Raw genomic sequence first — 18486 nt, 5'->3', positions numbered from 1 at the left:
GTAAAATCTATGAACGCTACAAATAATTCAATACCTTCTCTTGCTGACAGTATGAGTAATGTAACGGAGAGTGATAAACAGAAGGCCGAAATTCTAAACCTAGCTTTCAAAAACTCGTTTACGAAAGAGGACTGCAGCAACATTCCCCATTTCAATTATCGAACAAGCGCAAGGATGGCTGACATAGTGGTTAGTGTATCTGGGATTGTAAAACAGTTAAGATCCTTAGACGCCATATAACATTAACTGCCCAACAGAACATTTAGTCCTATCACGGGAAAAGTCAAATATAACACTATACTGTGTCACGTGTTATATCAACATACAGTGTATTACCAATTATGGTATTACGACACAGTTAATGTTATCCTCTGGGAGGATTTTAGTAAATAGACCGTGAGTTACATAATGGATTTTGCTTATCGAACCTGAATTTAGGCTACAGAAGAAACCAGAAAGCTAAAGATTAAAATCTGGGAAATGTTTTAAGTAACCAAGTTTGCTTAAATGAAATAAAAACAGTCGCCAGCCTAATTAGGCATAGTAATGTGAAACATTACTTTTATATAATCTGTATAGAGTTATGATAAAGGAAAGCTACTATTACTTCTTTCCCACAGAAGTGCAATGAACTCTACTACAATCGGATAAGTGGTACAGTGATGTTGTTGTTGTGGTCTTCAGTCCAGAGACTGGTTTGATGCAGCTCTTCATGCTACTCTGTCTTGCGCAAGTTTCTTCATCTTCCAGTACCTACTGCAACCTGCATCCTTCTGAATCTGCTTAGTCTATTCATCTGTTGGTCTCCCTCTATGATTTTTACTCTCCACACTGCCCACCAATACTAAATTGGTGATCCCTTGATGCCTCAGAACATGTCCTACCAACCAATCCCTTCTTCTAGTCAAGTTGTGCCACAAACTCCTTTTCTCCCGAATTCTATTTAGTACCTCCTCATTAGTTACATGATCTACCCGTCTAATCTTCAGCATTCTTCTTAGCTTCTGTTCTCTTCTTGTCCAAACTATTTATCGTCCATGTTTCACTTCCATACATAGCTACACTCCATAAAAATACTTTCAGAAATGACTTCCTGACACTTTAATGTATACTCGATGTTAACGAATTTCTCTTATTCAGAGCTTTCCTTGTCATTGTCAGTCTACATTTTATCCTCTCTACTTCAACCATCATCGGTTATTTTACTCCCCAAATAGCAAAACTCATCTACTACTTTAAGTGTTTCATTTCCTAATCTAATTCACTCAGCATCACTCAACTTAATTCGGCTACATTCCATTATCCTCGTTTTGCTTTTGTTGATGTTCATCTTATATCCTCCTTTCAAGACACTGTCCATTCCATTCAACTGCTCTTCCATGTCCTTTGCTTTTTTTGACAGATTTACAATGTCATCGGAAAACCTCAAAGTTTTTATTTCTTCTCCATGGATTTTAATTCCTACGCCGAATGTTTCTTTTGTTTCCTTTACTGCTTGCTCAATATATAGATTGAACAACATCGGGGATAGGCTGCAAACCTGTCTCACTCCCTTCCCAACCACTGATTCCATTTCATGCCCCTCGACTGCCATCTGGTTTGTGTACAAATTGTAAATAGCCTTTCGCTCCCTGTACTTTATCCCTGCCACCTTCAGAATTTGAAAAATAGTGTTCCGGTCAACATTGTCAAAAGCTTTCTCTAAGTCTACACATGCTAGAAATGTAGGTTTACCTTTCCTTAATATATCTTCTAAGATAAGTCGTAAGGTCAGTATTGCCTCACGTGTTCCAGTATTTCTACGGAATCCAAACTGATCTTCCCTGAGGTTGGCTTCTACCAGTTTTTCCATTCGTCTGTAAAGAACCTGCTTTCTTTGGGATTGGAATTATTATATTCTTCTTGAAGTCTGATGGGATTTCGCGGGTCTCGTACATCTTGCTCACCAGATGGTAGAGTTTTGTCAGGGCTGGCTCTCCCAAGGCTGTCAGTGGTTCTAATGGAATGTTGTCTACTCCCAGGGCCTTGTTTCGACTTAGGTCTTTCAGTGCTCTGACAAACTCTTCACGCAGTATCATATCTCCCATTTCATCTTCATCATCTACATCCTCTTCCATTTCCATAGTATTGTCCTCAAGTACATCGCCCTTGTATAGACCCCCTATATACCCCTTCCATCTTTCTGCTTTCCCTTCTTTGCTTAGAACTGGGTTTCTGCATGAGCCCTTGACATTCATAAAGTGGTTCTATTTTCTCCATAGGTCTCTTTAATTTTCCTGTAGGCAGTATCTATCTTACCACTAGTAGGGTATGCCTCTACATCCTTACGTTTGTCCTCTAGCCATCCCTGCTTAGCCATTTTGCACTTCCTGTCGATCTCATTTTTGAGACGTTTGTATTTCTTTTTGCCTGCTTCATTTACTGCATGTTTATATTTTCTCCTTCATCAATTAAATTCAGTATATCTTCTTTTACCCAAGGATTTCTACCAGCCCTCCTATTTTTACGTACTTGATCCTCTGCTACCTTCACTATTTCATCCCTCAAAGCTACCCATTCTTCTTCTACTGTATTTCTTTCCCCCATTTGTGTCAATTGTTCTATAATGCTCTCCCTGAAACTCTCTACAACTTCTGGTTCTGTCAGTTCATCCAGGTTCCATCTCCTTAAATTCCCAACTTTTTCCAGTTTCTTCAGTTTTAATTTACAGTTCATAACAAATAGAATGTGGTCAGAGTCCACATCTGCCCATGGAAATGTCTTACAATTTAAAACCTGGTTCCTAAATCTCTTTCTTACCATTATATGATCTATCTGAAACCTTCCAGTATCTCCAGGCTTCTTCCATGTATACAACCTTCTTTCGTGATTCTTGAACCAAGTGTTAGCTACGATTAAGTTACGCTCTGTGCAAAATTCTACCAGGCGGCTTCCTCTTCCATTTCTTACCCCCATTCCAAATTCACCTACTACATTTCCTTCTCTTCCTTTTCCTACTCTCGAATTCCAGTCACCCATGACTATTAAATTTTCATCTCCCTTCACTATCTGAATAATTTCTTTTATCTCACCATACATTTCCTCAATCTCCTCCTCATCTGCAGAGCTAGCTGGCGCACAAACTTGTATGACTATGACTGCAATAATGCATTCACTAAGCTGTTCATAGTAGCTTATCCATGTTCCTATTTTTTTTATTCATTATTAAACCATCTCCTCCATTCCCCTACTTGATTTTGTATTTATAACCGTGTATTCACCTGACCAGAAGTCTTGTTCCTCCTGCTGCCAAACTTCACTAATTCCCACTATATCTAACTTTAACCTATCCATTTCCCTTTTTAAATTTTCTAACCTACATGTCCGGTTAAGGAATCTGACATTCCACACTCCGATCCGTAGAACGCCAGTTTTCTTTCTCTTGATAATGACGTCCTCCTGAGTAGTCCCCGCCCAGAGATCCGAATGGGTGACTATTGTACATCCGGAATATTTTACCTAAGAGGCACCATCATCATTTAACCATACAGTAAAGCTGAAAAATTACGGCTGTAGTTTCCCCTTGCTTTCAGCCGTTCGCAGTACCAGCACAGCAAGGCCATTTGGTTAGTGTTGCAAAGCCAGATGAGTCAATCATACAGACTGTTGCCCTGCAACTACTGAAAAGGCTGCTACCCCTCTTCAGGAACCACACGTCTGTCTGGCTTCCCAACAGATACCCCTCGGTTGCACTTGCACCTACGGTACGGCTGTCTGTATCGCAGAGGCATGTATGCCTCCCCATGCCTGAAGCGATGCAGTCCTTCAACAAAGGAAATTTGCTTACAATACATTAGTTCGTCCAGTCCAAGAGTATTGTTCATATGTATGGGACCCTTACCAGTTGGGTCTGATTCAAGAGATTGAGAAGGTCCAAAGAAGAGCGGCAAGATTAGTGACTGGTAGATTTAACCATCGTGAGGGTGTTACAAATCTCATTGAAAATTCGAAGTGGGACACACTTGCAGACAGACAACACGCTAAACGGAAGGGGGTGCTCACTAAATTCCGAAATCCGATCTTCGCCGAGGATGTAGAGCATATATTATTACCACCAACTTTCAAATCGCACAATGATCACCATTCAAAGTTAAGGGAAATTAGTGCTCATACTGAGGCATTCAGACAGTTGTTTTTCCCTTGCGCGATCCGCGTGTGGAACAGGGAGGGGGGGGGGGGAATATGGCTTTGGCACGAATTGTGCCCTGCACCACACGCCGCTTGATGGCTAGTGGAGTATATATGTAGGTGTAGATGTAGACAATTACAGATTTCACCCTATTGCAAGAGATACTAACTAGAAATAGTTAAAATAAATTAGAAAATCAATTAAATACATAAAACTAAGAACAAAATTAGGTCTGGTGTTATATTCTTTAAAACTGAGGGCCAACCTGTCTCTTTTATGAAAATGCAGATTATACTCACATATCCAGAATGAGATTTTCACTCTGCAGCGGAGTGTGCGCTGATATGAAACTTCCCGGCAGATTAAAACTGTGTGCCCGACTGAGACTCAAACTCGGGACCTTTGCCTTTCGCGGGCAAGTGCCCTACCAACTGAGCTACCGAAGCATGACTCACGCCCGGTCCTCACAGCTTTACTTCTGCCAGTATCTCGTCTCCCACCTTCCAACCTTTACAGAAGCTCTCCTGCGAACCCTGCAGAACTAGCACTCCAGAAAGAAAGGATACTGCGGAGACATGGCTTAGCCACAGGCTAATTACAGACTCCAGTAATCCTGAGCACCAGCCAGAAAATCAGTTCTACAGACTTCACAATGTGCTTATCACTCAGTCAGGGTCCTTTATGGCTTTCTACCCAAAAAGGGGAAGTGTAGTAGACTCGAAAGTAAAGCAACAGTGGTGAAATCAGCAACCATCTCTGATCTTGAAGATTTGGAAATGGAAGTGGTCACTTTAAATGACTCACTAATTCCACTAGTCCACCTCCAATAGCTATGGACTCTACACCAAGGTGCAAAGAGAAAGGGGAGGCAAACTTCATCAGCAGATATTATGTGCACTAGAGTGGAATTTAAATGGCTTCAGAAATAATATGGAAGAACTAAAGCTCTGTACACATGGCTAGACCTGCATGTATATGCCTTCAGGAAACACAGTATTTTTAATACAAAAAAATATTAACAACATAAAAAAATACTGATTAGCTAAAAAGGGGATAAATAATCAGTCGCCAGCCCACTAGGGCAATGAATCTCCAGAATCTTAACATATGTATACATTCATACTTGTTCCATAGATCAGGAATACGACATTTCGTAATGGCAAAGAAATTTAAACAAATAATCACAGACGTGACATCAGAAGGTTGTCACTCTTTCCTACAACACAACAGTTCACGAGAAAATAAATGAATCAGAAAGCATTGAGTTTTCAGTTACTTATTCTGAAATACGAGGGCATTTCGAAAAGTAAAGATACAATGGCTCGCAGTCCTTAAATAGTACATTTATTTAGAAAACGTCAGTTACATCTTATTAACTGGATTATTTGTTATTTTTAAACATAATCTCACCCCCCCCCCCCCCCCCTCCATTATCCAAACATTTGTTAAGTCGGTGCACAAGCTTTTGTATCCTACAGTCATAGAAGGTTGTCGGAACCACATTTCAACTTCATCTTTGATCTCTTCATCGTCGTGGAATGATTTTCCACCAAGATGTGACTTCAGGTAATGGAAGACATGGAAGTCAGTGGGCGCAAGGTCCAAGCTGTATGGCGGATGGTCCAATACGTCCCATTTGAATTGTTTGAGTAGTTCTTTGGTTACGAGCACTGTGTGAGGCCGAGTGTTGTCATGAAGCAAGTGGACTCCACTTGTCAGCATTCCCCTGCATTTGTTTTGAATTGCCCTTTGAAGACGTTTCAAAGTCTGGCAATATGCAGCAGCATTAATTGTCGTTCCAGGAGGCATAAATTCCAACAGAAGAATGCCTTGTCTGTCCCAAAAAACAGAAGCCATTATTTACTTCGCTGAAATCGATGTTTTCCATTTCTTGGCTTTTGGTGAATTCGAATGGCGCCATTGCATTGATTGTTGCTTGGATTCAGGTGTTTGGTGATAAACCCATGTCTCGTCACCTGTCGCAATGTGATCAAGGAACTCATCACCTGCTTCAGCATAGCGTGTGAGGAAGTCGAGTGCAAAGCCCATCGTTTTCTGTTTGTGTTCTTCCGTTAACAGTTTTGGAACCCAGCGCGCGCACAATTTCCTGTTCCCTAACTTGACAGTCACAACGTCATGAAGAGTTGTCATGTCCGGTATGATCTGATGCAATTCTTTCAATGTGAGACGTCTATTTGCACGAATTGCTTCCTCCGTTCTCCGAAGAAGGGCATCGGAGATCACAGATGGCCGACCTGTTCTTTGTTCGTCATGAACATCGGTCCTACCTACAGAGAAATGACGACACCATTTCGTTACATTTTGTCAATTCATAATGTTCCCATAAACAGAAACAACTTCTTTGTGAATATCCGCTGGTCGCTGACCTTTTGCATGAAGAAAACATATGATGGAGTGCACTTCGCATTTGGCGGGATTCTGAATCAGTGCAGCCATTTTAAACACGACCTACTCCAACCAGAAGCAACGTTCAGCTGCCGAACGACCGCAAGGAAAAAGCTAATGGTTCAAGGTTAACACCAGTGTTGCCAACTTGCTCGCCAAAACTCTTCTGTTCCTGTAGCGTACGGTGTATGTTTACTTTCCGAAATACCCTCTTACTAAATTTTGAAAGATATTCATAAAGTGGTTCTCTTTTCTCCATAGGTCTCTTTAATTTTCCTGTAGGCAGTATCTATCTTACCCCTAGTGGGATATGCCTCTACATCCTTACGTTTGTCCTCTAGCCATCCCTGCTTAGCCATTTTGCACTTCCTGTCAATCTCATTTTTGAGACGTTTGTATTTCTTTTTGCCTGGTTCATTTACTGCATGTTTATATTTTGTCCTTCATCAATTAAATTCAATATATCTTCTGTTACCCAAGGATTTACTTTCCGAATTACCTTCATACTAAGTTTTGAAAGTAAAGTTAAATGAAGTTACTGGTTAAAGAAATGTAACTAAAAGTTTGTTACATAAAAATTTACTTTAAGTAACCTCAGTGTAACATAATGCAAAATTTAGAAAAAGGCAAACAATTTACTTTTGATTATTGAAAGATTGAAATGAATCCACTTTAAGCAAATGAGCAACTGATTTTACTTTTAATATAAAAACAATAAAATTCATACCAAGCCAGCAGAAGTCACATGCTGAACTAAATCCAGACTAAATGAAATTGTGCACTCTTAATTTGTGATGTATCTTTAGTTATTAGCTTTGCCAGTGAAATTTTACATTACTTTAAGTGACTGAAGTTAATACTCAAAATTTCAGATTAGTTAAGCATCTGTTAAACAATACAAGAATGAACAGTAACTGAGGCTGAAAATTTAGACTGAAACTGGTCATTAGCAAACACACAAAACAGGCAATAAATAGTTAAACAATTTTCATATTTTATGACACTCAGTGATTGCATGGAAAGGAAAGGGACACTGCGATACAGTCAGAAATAAATACACTATTACATCCATTACATATTAACTATAGTTTCTGTAATAAAGCATACATATTGAGAACCGGGAGTACAGCACAAGTTATCAGCAGATATGAAACACTGAAAAATTTTGGATGTTGCAGAAAGTATTTTCTCTGCATTTTCGATATTACAAAGAGTGTGTGTCACCCCCTTAATTGCCACGTGGGCATATATAATAAGTATGTGACTCTTTATTTTACTCTCCACCACAACATATTGAAAGCTGATCAAAATTGAAGTTTATCTGTTGGGAAGCTTTACTTGTGTCTTACCTATTCTCTTGATGTAGACACTGCATATTTGTATCTTGGTATGTACCACCAACAGCTTTTATACTCTTGTTAATGCTATGTATTCTGAAGTATTTCTAATTTTAATCACTATTTTCTACATTGCAATCTTGGCAAAGAAAGACTTCTTTTCCTGATGAAAATATCCTCCTGAGTAACCCCTGCCTAGATTCGAATGGGACACATTTTCATCTCCAAAATGTTCTATATCCATGTGGATATCATCATCTTTATACCCCACAGAAAAGCTAGATGCCCTCAGGAAATACAATGGCTGTTGTTTCCACTTGTTCTTGGCTGTTTGCAGTACCAACATAGTAAATCTTTGTCAGCTGTGATCAATCATCCAGACTGTTTCCTCCACAACTATTGTAAACGCTGCCGTTCCTCTTCAGGAACCTTACGATAATCTGACATTTCACAGATATTTCTCCGATGTGGTCACAGCTAAGGTATGGCTATCTGTATTGTTGAGACACTTAAGCCACTACACTGCAGCAAGGTCCATGGTTTTGGAGTAGGTACATTTGCTATACATATTGAACTCCAAAGGGAGCATTGTGTGATCTGAGAGTAAGGACATTGGACCAATAAGTTTGTCTCGTTCCTGTCTTTCATGTTATCCTTTCTTCATGTTGCAGTGGTACATGTAACTAGAGTGAAAAATTGAAAAAGAAACTGAAGGAATGCGAGATGTTTGAAAAGTGATGGCATATCCTTGCTGTCTCCGCACTTTATTATTACTGAAAGGAAATTTCAATGATTTACAAGTTTGAGTGTTATTCTACTTATTCTGGTTTTATAGACAGTCTTAACTTTACTGGTGGCAAAATACACATCAAATTTCTGCATTATTTGAAGTATGTAGTACAGAGCTTGCTGAACTGACACAGTCGTTTCTGTAGGTTTCCTGTGGTGGATGCCATACAATGGTCTTAGCCAGGTGTCGAACGTTGGAAGAGAAACTGAGTTCGGAAGTCAGTGAATCCAGCAGTAATACAGATGTCACAGATGTGAGTAGCAATGTCTTACGTATTTTTGTTTATCCTGTTGCTGGCACAAAGTAATTTTTTACATTTTGGCCATTTAATAGTGAGTTAAAAGGAGAAATTAGCGTAACAGATGTTGCAGTTACAATATGCAGTTTGTAAATTTTCTAGCTGTAATTAAATGACTGAGAAAATTTGCATACAGTTCACTACCTCATATTTGCTTCTAATGTTACAAAGACTATTTAGCTTCAGAACTGCCTGAAGCATTTACAGAATTCGTAAATCATATCTTGCGGACTTGTAAAATTTGAAGTCTCACCTCAGTGAGATATGTCTGCATATACATGTTTCATATTCTGTCTAGCTTCGCAAAAGGTAGGTGATGCATACAAAAATGACCTGTGTGGATGTCCACAAAATGTCAAAATTTGTAAATGTATTAGAGATAAGAGCGAATGATAAAAAAAAAAAAACATTTGACAGTTGGTACATTAGTGAATATTAACTAATTTTCAAAAATTGTTCAGATGTAGTGTCAAGTGCTGGTCTTAAGAGTTACAACACATACTTCACAGTTCATTTTAGCCATTTCTTGAGAGGAACTGTGTGGTGTTAGGCAATTTTGCACACTGATTTAGGCAGGTCTCCAATCTCTGTCTCAGCAGATGCAACACACAAACAGGTAAAATGTGATAACCTTGCAAGGAGAGGTCTCCAGGGGTGGGACTGAGTTATTGAAACCATCTATATAGTGATTAAGACCCCAGGTATCTCACCCTACAGCATTCACCCTGGTGTGCACTCGATTGCATATAATCGATGAAAAAAATTTCATAATTTTGTGTGTTGTGGAGCAGGGACGGGCCAAGATTTCACCGCATGAGCCTTGCCCGGGCACGAGTGCCAAAGCACTCAGCCCCGCTTAACATTTCCCCCACCGCCACACCATGCTGTCTGAGCGTGAAGAGGGGAAAACTGTGAACCCACTGCATTTAAATTGCAATGCAGTCACATTTTTCAACAAGATAGATCACAAGCACAACAAGATTAGATCACAAGCAAACTAAATTTTCAGTGTGATATAATTATTTTTGGTGTATTGAAGGCATAATATAATTTTTACCTGGTACAAACTATTATCATAAAGACAGACACACACCGTTTCAAAGAGTTTCTCACACAAGTTTAGTTTAGTTTCATAATTGAGAAACTTTGTGTAAGCAAATATGTCAGTCGAAATATTGCAGTGTAGCGATGCAGGGGGCTCCAAATTTGTCATTAAAGTCCGTAAATTACACAACTGATAGTATTTTTCAGTACAGGTATTTTGTTCATTCCAAGTAAGTATCAATTCATGATGTCATCGTCCAGACACGAGTTGACAGTAATCTGAATCCATTTTAGCAGACTAATAGTTTCTTTCACGGGATAAAATTTTATTGATTATGAAATACAAGTTCTTGAAGTTTATTTAGAATAGAAAATGTTTAATTAGTAGTTGCATGCCATAATTTATCTGTTTAATATAAAGGTGTTTTGATTTTTGTATGCATGTAAAAAGTGTGAATTTATGTGCGGCTTTTACTCTTAGACGAGTTTCCAATTAGAGTATTCTTGAGGAAGAAAACCTTGCGTCACAAAGCACCTAGCATCTAGTGCACGTTGGTCTACCAATTATTCACATGATTTTGAAACGCATCCCTGTTGGTTTTTGAAAATTTTTGAACACCTTCTAAGTTGATTTCTGAATGAATCATAAGTTGATTTTTGAATGCGGGCATAGTGTACGTGATGTCTCTGTCAGGGAATCCTCGTCGCATCTAGAAATAAACTTTCCTACAAACAAAAGGGGACCGGGCGATACGAGTTGATTGGAATAAAGCCGAACAGGTGAACGCCAACTGCTGTTTGTTTATGTGATGGACTGGGTATGCGAATGATCAGCGTTGTTTTAATTACCAGCGAAGTTCATAGATTCGGGCTACCAGAGTGGAAATAAGCGACTAACAGGAATAACAGGCAAGAAAGATTATGTATTATCTTCTTGGTGTATCCAAGAAAATGAAATTTTGGCAGAAAATTTTTGGTCAAATCGCTAAACTAGAAAGGGCGAGTTGTACAGTCCCTGGCTAGCAGCCGCGTAAGTTATATTGTGGGAGTAGTGCAGAAAATGTGTTGTATAAACGTGTAATAACGTCTAACCAGAGAATAATTGCTGGATAACTAAACGGGTGATTCTGGCAAAGTTAGTAGAGTTAACCGGAGAATGAGCTTTGACGATGGTAGGAATAGTTACAGAAGCCGTGATGAGAAGATTGTTTGTTAGAACAAGGAAGTTGAAGAAATGGGGGACATGAGAAGATTGTTTGTTAGAATGAGGAAGTTGAAGAAACGGGGACATCAGGCAAATTACGGAAGAATATGACGATTTCAAACTTATCCAAAAATTTGGTACTATTGCTTTTCGGTTTCACGCTAGAGAAACTGGAGTGTATGAATGAAATGTGAAACTATTACGTAACATAAAGCTTTCTGCGTGTAGTAAGCTAGATGGGCATTTGATATTGGTACTTTGCAATTGTATTCTGTCATATTATAAAAATTTCCATTATTACCAAAACAGTCTCGCTTATTTGGTGTGTGTTAATTCCTGCAATATTAGAAAGGTCTATTTTCTTTTATCTAGCAGACAGTGACAAAATAAATGTAATCAGATCGAGAAACAACGCCAGTCTTGGATACTATTTGTATTAACAGCTTTTCCAGTATTAGACGACGACATTTCGATTTTTCATGTAGCAAAATGTTTGGCAAATTTTGATGAAGTAACATATTCTTTCACAGAAAGGAAAGCACGCCATGTAAAGCTGGAAGATTAGAGAGGCAAAAAAAACAAAAAGGAGCCGCTAGGACCTAAGGATTGAAGAAATGTGTACTGTCTTGCTTGTCTCTTATCTTTACTGGTTTTATGTATCTTATGTTTAATTTTATGTCACACAGAACAGCAAGTTATTAGCTAACACGCTATAAAGAGTCCAAATTTTCTTAAGAGTTCTTGTTCCAGCATTAATTCCAAGGTGTTTTATTTTTTTAAGAAAAAAAAAAGAGGGGCAGGATGTCAAACCAACCGATTGGGAGCAGGAGAGGCACCACAGGACATTTTAATTTCTGCTGGACATTTGAGTTCCTCAATGCGAAATACAGTGACATGCGGTAGAAGAATGCTGTGTGAAGAGGCGTGACACCGCACGTTGAATCTGCCACTCTGAGTGCCCATTTTTTCGAAATACAGTTCTCAGATGTTCCAATTCCTGGGGTAGACTCTCTGCGTCAGAGATAGTGCGCGCCCTATGTACTAGATTTTTACTGTATTTCGAAAAAATGGGTACTCAGAGTGGCAGATTCAACGTGCTCTCCGCCCAACCACTGCAGCACAACCTGTTGAGATGGATGAAGTCACGAGGGAGGAGGTAGGCACTGCATTTATTCCATACACAGGCGCACTCTCGGGGAAAATTGCCCGCATTCTGATGAAACACCGGGTCGGAACTGTGTTTTGTCCTCCAAATAAAACTCGTGCACTGGTGGGGAGCGCCAAAGATGACCTCGGTTTGAGGAAGGCCGGCGTGTACCAGATTCCGTGTCAATGTGGCAAGTCGTATATTGGTCAGACAATGCGTACCGTCGAGGATCGATGCCGTGAACACCAGAGGCACACTCGACTGATGTATCCGAGCAAGTCGGCGGTCGCTGAACATTGTTTGTCGGAAAATCACGCCATGGAGTATGAACACACGAGGATTCTGGTACAGACGTCGAGATACTGGGACAGTGTTGTTAGAGAGGCCATCGAAATTCGCACCAATGACGACCTCATAAACCGTGACTGTGGCTATAATCTTACCAAGGCTTGGGAACCAGCGATCGGGTTAATCAAGAGTAAATCGAGCAAACGTATAGTTATGATGACCACGGCGGACAGAGGCATCACACCGACGTCATCTCAGACGCCGTCGCAATCTGTTCCACCGCGCGACCATGGCGCGGGGCGCGCACGGCGGAGGGAGCGCGCCGCGGGCGGAGGGTATTTAAATCGGCCGCCGCCACGACCGAACCCAGTTCCCTCTGAGCAGCCATAGCGTACGGATCTCCGTGCCGGCACGTTCACAGGAGCTCAGTCCGTCAGTTCACCTGATGATGGCGACATGTATGATCGCCGAAATATTGTGCCCGTTGGACACTATAGACCGGCAGCATACCCGTGGATATTTTGATCATTCATAGATTTTTTTTTTTTTTTAACTTTATTGATACAACAACATCAACATTATGAAACAATCAAATGAAGGTATTATGATACAAATTATTTATGAAATCAACAAACATTGTGAGATACACATTGACCCGCCACCTTATGTAATTAGTGAGTCCAATTATTATGCTTGAGAAAAAGAAGCAGCTTATTCTAGTTACTAACTGGCACTTGCTATGGACAGGGTTAATCTAACTGCTTGACTACTCTTGATTATTCTAAGACTAGCTACTCTGCAGCGTTACATGTGTGCCAGACAGAATACAAACCTACTAAAAAACGGCCTGCTCACTGAGCTAACCCCAGTGAGCGTGCCCCTGGCACTGGACTGGCCTACTACTTTTAGAATCGCTGCAGTCCCTATCTATGTTAGTGATGTTAGTATTCTTATTTTACGTTATTCTAGTATAACTACTTCCTATCAAATCTAAGTGCATATGTCAAGTCCGGGAATGGTGCTCCTGCTCCCCTGATCCGACAGCGCGGCGGATTGCAGTTGTGAGGCAACTGGCCAGTTCCGCGCTCGGCGGAATTGCAGGTGCACCTGAGTCTTCATCGGGTTATATATCTTCTAACCGTATTGGTTACTAATGAATTCCCTCAAGATCTTTTGGGATATTGCATTTGCCAAATTGTTGAGGACATTGAAGGTCTCGGCACGTCACAGTAATGTGTATGTATCTCTAGTTGGTAGCTGATTCCTAAACTCGAGTGCCACATCGTCATATAACATGCAGTCATAGACGACATGTTCGGGTGTTCCATCCGGAGCACCACAGTCGCACGCTGGTGTCGCCCGTTTTCCAAATCAACATAAATATGTCGGATATGGCCCGTGACCTGTAAGAAAGTGCAGCAGACCTGTACTTGGCTCAAAGTGGCTCATTTGAAGCCTTTCTCTGATGTTCGGTAGTAGCTGGAATACCCTTCTTCCTGTTTCCTCAGTTTCCCGTTGCTGTTGCCATAACTCTTCGCCCCTTCTCTTTATTTCGTATCCATCCCCAACTTGTACCCCCATGATTTCCCTGGTCCTATCTATCTTTCGTTTGGAGACCCAGTACCACACTCCCTGTCCTCTAATTTTTATGTCTAAGGGACATAACCCTATTATTGTCAGTAAGGCCCCCCCAGGTGTTGTTCGGTATGCCCCGACTGAACGCAACAGCATATTTCGCTGCACCCTTCTCACGGTCACTGCGGGCACCACCCTCGTGAGCCTGTGTGCCCAAACCCCGCTCGCATATCCTACTAAGGATGTTAGGATGCTGTTATGATAAAGTTTGATCAATTTGGGAGGTAGGTGGAATCGTTTATGGCCTATACTGATAAGATTATTTAAAACTTCGAATGCTCGTTGCGTAATGTTTTCTATATGAGTGTTGTAATTCCATTTTTCATCTATTGTGACTCCTAGATATCTAGCCTCTCGACGCCGAAGAACTGGAGTTCCTTCAATTCTGACGGTTGGATTCCTGACAAGACTGCCCTTCATTAATAGATATGTAGATTTGTGTGGTGCAACTTTCATTTTTGCTTCTTGGCACCATTTCTGAAGCACTATCATAGCTTGTTCTATCTTGGGCTCAAGTTCCTCTCGGCTGCGGCCGCCTACCAGCAGGAGGAGGTCGTCAGCATAAGCTATCACGTCTAGCACATCCTCACTTAGTTGTAATTTCTCTAGGAGCGGTTCTATGTTTATATCCCAAAAGAGTGGCCCCAGAACTGATCCCTGGGGACACCCCTTCGTGATGGTTTTACTTGTTCTTCCGCTAGGCGACGATAGCCATACCTCCCTGTCCATACAATAGCTCCTTAGACAGCCATAGAGGGGCCCTGGGCACTCCTTCTCACGCAAGCGGGAGAAGAGCGAGGGCCACCACAGGTTGTCGAAGGCGCCACTGATGTCCACCATGATGCCTACCACATACTTGTGCGGGGTTGAGCTGCAGACCTCAGCTCCCAGGGCAATTGCGTCAGACGCCGATCGCCCCGGCCTAAAGCTGAACTGCCTGTCGCTCATCCCACACAGCATCCTGTGTGCTGTCAGTCTGTCTGCCAGTAGCTTCTCTAACAGTTTTCCTAAGTTATCTAGGAGGCAGATTGGCCTGTAGGATTTGGGTTCAGTGGAGTCCTTATCCTTCCCTTTTTTTATGATTATTACGTTGGCCCTTTTCCAAATTTTAGGGAAACTCCCTGTTCTTAGACACTCATTGAACAGTCCTATGAGAGACGCCACTAGCTGGGGGGGGGGGGGGGGGGCAAGGAATTGCACCACCTCCGCTATTATGCCGTCTGGTCCCGGTGCTTTGCCCTTTTTTAGTGATTTGATCTGTGCTGCCACTTCTTCCACTGAGAAGGGGTACACCATGGTGTTATTGGTGTATTCATTTAGATCCTCCCTGCAGATTTGTTGTTGGAGGTCATCCTCCTCATTTACCTCATCATCTGGCAGTAGAGTGCGCAGGAGAACCTCAGCGGTTTCCTGCCACGACTCTGTCATTCTATCTCCGTCTCTGATTGTCGAGAGAACCGCAGGGGACCTGATTTTTTCCGTGACCAGTTTGTATGGTATTCCCCAAGGATCCGTGGCTAGCTGGCTCAGAACATACCTCTCCCAACTTTGCATTCTTACTTGTTTTAATTCTTTTTGGAATCGTTCTTTTTCTTCCCTGTATTGCTGCAGCCAGAACTGTTTTTCTTGCCAGACGGCACTTCGCTGGTAGTACCTCCTCGCCCGTCTCACAGACTGACGCATACGTTCAAGATCGGCAGACCATGGCGATGGGGAAGCTGCCACGGCTCTTCTCCTGGTTGGCACAGCGACCTTGACCGCGTTAACTATCGATCCTACCAGCTCTTCGGCATATATATCTATGTCCAGGTCACCTTCAGGCAATGGCGGGATGTCACACTCCCGGGCCAGGCAGTCCCAATCGGTCTTATTGTAATTTAGTTGGATTTCCCATCCTAGGTCCCAGCGGCACCCTTCTTCTCTGAGGCAGAAGGTAATTAGGTTTTGATCACTTGTAGTGGCATGTTCAATAACCTCCCACCCTTCAATGATGCCGATGGCGTTTGCAGTTGCCAGGGTGACATCAGTGTTTGTTCCCTGCCCTCCACCTCCTCTGTAGGTGGGGGGATTACCAGGTTTATTTGCCACTACAAGTTGGGAAGCCATAATTAGTTCTTCAGCCTTCTCACCGTTAGCATCCCTTGTGCCGCTGTACCACATAGGGGACTTGGCATTAATGTCTACTGTAACAATAACCCTACGCCCGCGTAGTGTCAAGATGATTCTCGCAAGGTGGTCTGAGAATTCTTCAAAATTTCCTCCATATTGGAAGTACATGTTTACGATATATATTAAACCTGCTGGTGTTTGTAATTCTATTACGTTACAATGACTGTTTGATAGCTGTGTTAGTGTTGTGGCCCTTAGGGCCTTGTTTGTGACTATTAAGACTGCCTTCGGCTCTTCTCCGGTAACGATAGTCTGCCAAGTGGTAGACATGAAGGAGATCTGCCCTGCCCTAGAGTATGGCTCCTGCAGACAGACTACATCCAGTCTCCTCTCCTCCACTACCCTCCGAAGCTCCTGCATGACCAGCCGACTGTTATGGGTGTTTATTTGTCCAATTACAATTTCAGATATTATGGGAAATAGGTGTGGAAATAGCAATCAGGCCATGGTTCGTTGTAATCTGAAGCTATTCGGCCATTTGCAAGGACAGATTGCACATATATCTCTTGCATGTTGAATTCCTCACCTCTTCTCTCTAAAACCCTTCTGAGCAAGTCACACAGAGCTCCGAAGTCTGTGGGAAGATTCATTGACTTTAACTGTATCCTATCCACAGCCTCCATTGTCGAGAAGGTGACCTTTCTGCCATATTTGTGCCCTATACGTACGACATGCCTGAGTGCTGTAGTCAGGACAGCCGGCTGCTCCAAACGTGAAAGTTGCATAGCAAGCTCCAGGTTCGGGTAGATCCTTCTAGGATCCGGATCTGGGGCTCTCGGAAGTACTTCCATATGCATTGTACTTGTGATTGTATTGTCTTGCACAATGGTTTGGAGAGGGCCTTTTTGAACTGGAACAATGCTATTATTTTCTACCAGTTGCAGATTGTCTTCTGTTTCCTCTTCTGGCTCCGTCTGTATGCATAGGTCAACCATGATTGTCTGTTTTGGGCTTGTTTTCTCATGATTGGTGATGAAGCTTTCTGCCTCTGGGTTAAGTGTCGAGTTGACCAGAGCCTTGGGCTCTGTCAAGGTATCTGAGTCAGCCATTTCTTCTATTTCATCAATTTCTATTTCTAGTTCTGTTTGAGTGCTTGTATCAACCACAATTATCTCCTTTTTCTTTGTCTCCTGGAGAGATTTCAGAAATTCTTTGAATTTCTCTGCTCTTTCTGCGTCCCTTCTTTTCTTGCTTGGCGACTTTCTTTTATTGGTTGATCTGGTTTTGTTATTGCCATCAGCCATAATCTGTTCTGGAAATTAGTCGTTGTTCAAGTAATTTGTATGTTGGGCAATTCCTTCCGGTTGTGCCACATGTCTTTTTGCCCCTTCATGTGCATGGTATGCATACAGCGGATTTTCTACAATCTTTTCTTACATGATCGTCCTCTCCACATTTAGAGCAGGCCGGCTTCCTACTGCAATATTTATGAATGTGATCAATGTCCCCACAATTGTGGCAACGGGGTACTATTAGGTAGTCTTTCACGCTTATAGCGTGAAAGCCTATGTACACCCTGCCCATAGCTGTTAGTTTCCTCTATAGTTCCCCTGTGACTTCTGCAACGTGGTGAACTACGTCTCTGTCCCTAGGTCCTGTCCTGAATCTAAGTTTAAAGTCTTTTAGAAAGGTTTCCATACTTATGTTTGAATTGTCAAAGTTTTGTTGATACAGGGTCTCACATATGTCCTCGTCTGTCATTGATTTTGGGACGTCATACAGAATGACCAATGGCTTTCGCTTTCGGGGGGGGGTTCACATTTAACTGACTTACATAGTTTTTGGTTTTCTAAAAGCTTATTTTTATCTTCCTCTGAGGCTACATCTACAATAACTACATTTTTTGTTACGTTAACCTTGTTGATCCTGATCTTTTCTCTTACGGGATTTACTGTGGTAGCAAAAACTTCCTGCACCTTCTTTATGTCCTGGCCGGGTAGTGGTCTTAAAAAGACTGCTGTGTCTGGTCGTTTAGAGACCTTCGCAGTGGTCTCTTTTGT

The 18486-nt window shown here is 41.6% G+C and overlaps 1 protein-coding gene across 1 annotated transcript in view; it reads left to right on the top strand.

The window, feature by feature from the left end:
- The window catches only part of LOC124545274 (X-linked retinitis pigmentosa GTPase regulator-like), a 340423-nt gene that overhangs the window by 201696 nt on the left and 120241 nt on the right, over nt 1–18486 (top strand). The window contains exon 10 of the mRNA XM_047124156.1: nt 8847–8954. Within this exon, the coding sequence (XP_046980112.1) occupies nt 8847–8954 (108 nt within the window). The remainder of the gene's footprint in view (nt 1–8846; nt 8955–18486) is intronic.

This window comes from Schistocerca americana, chromosome 8, assembly GCF_021461395.2.
Source record: "Schistocerca americana isolate TAMUIC-IGC-003095 chromosome 8, iqSchAmer2.1, whole genome shotgun sequence".
Lineage (NCBI taxonomy): Eukaryota > Metazoa > Arthropoda > Insecta > Orthoptera > Acrididae > Schistocerca > Schistocerca americana.
The sequence above is the reverse complement of the archived record's forward strand: the minus strand, read 5'-3'. Positions and strand labels throughout refer to the sequence as shown.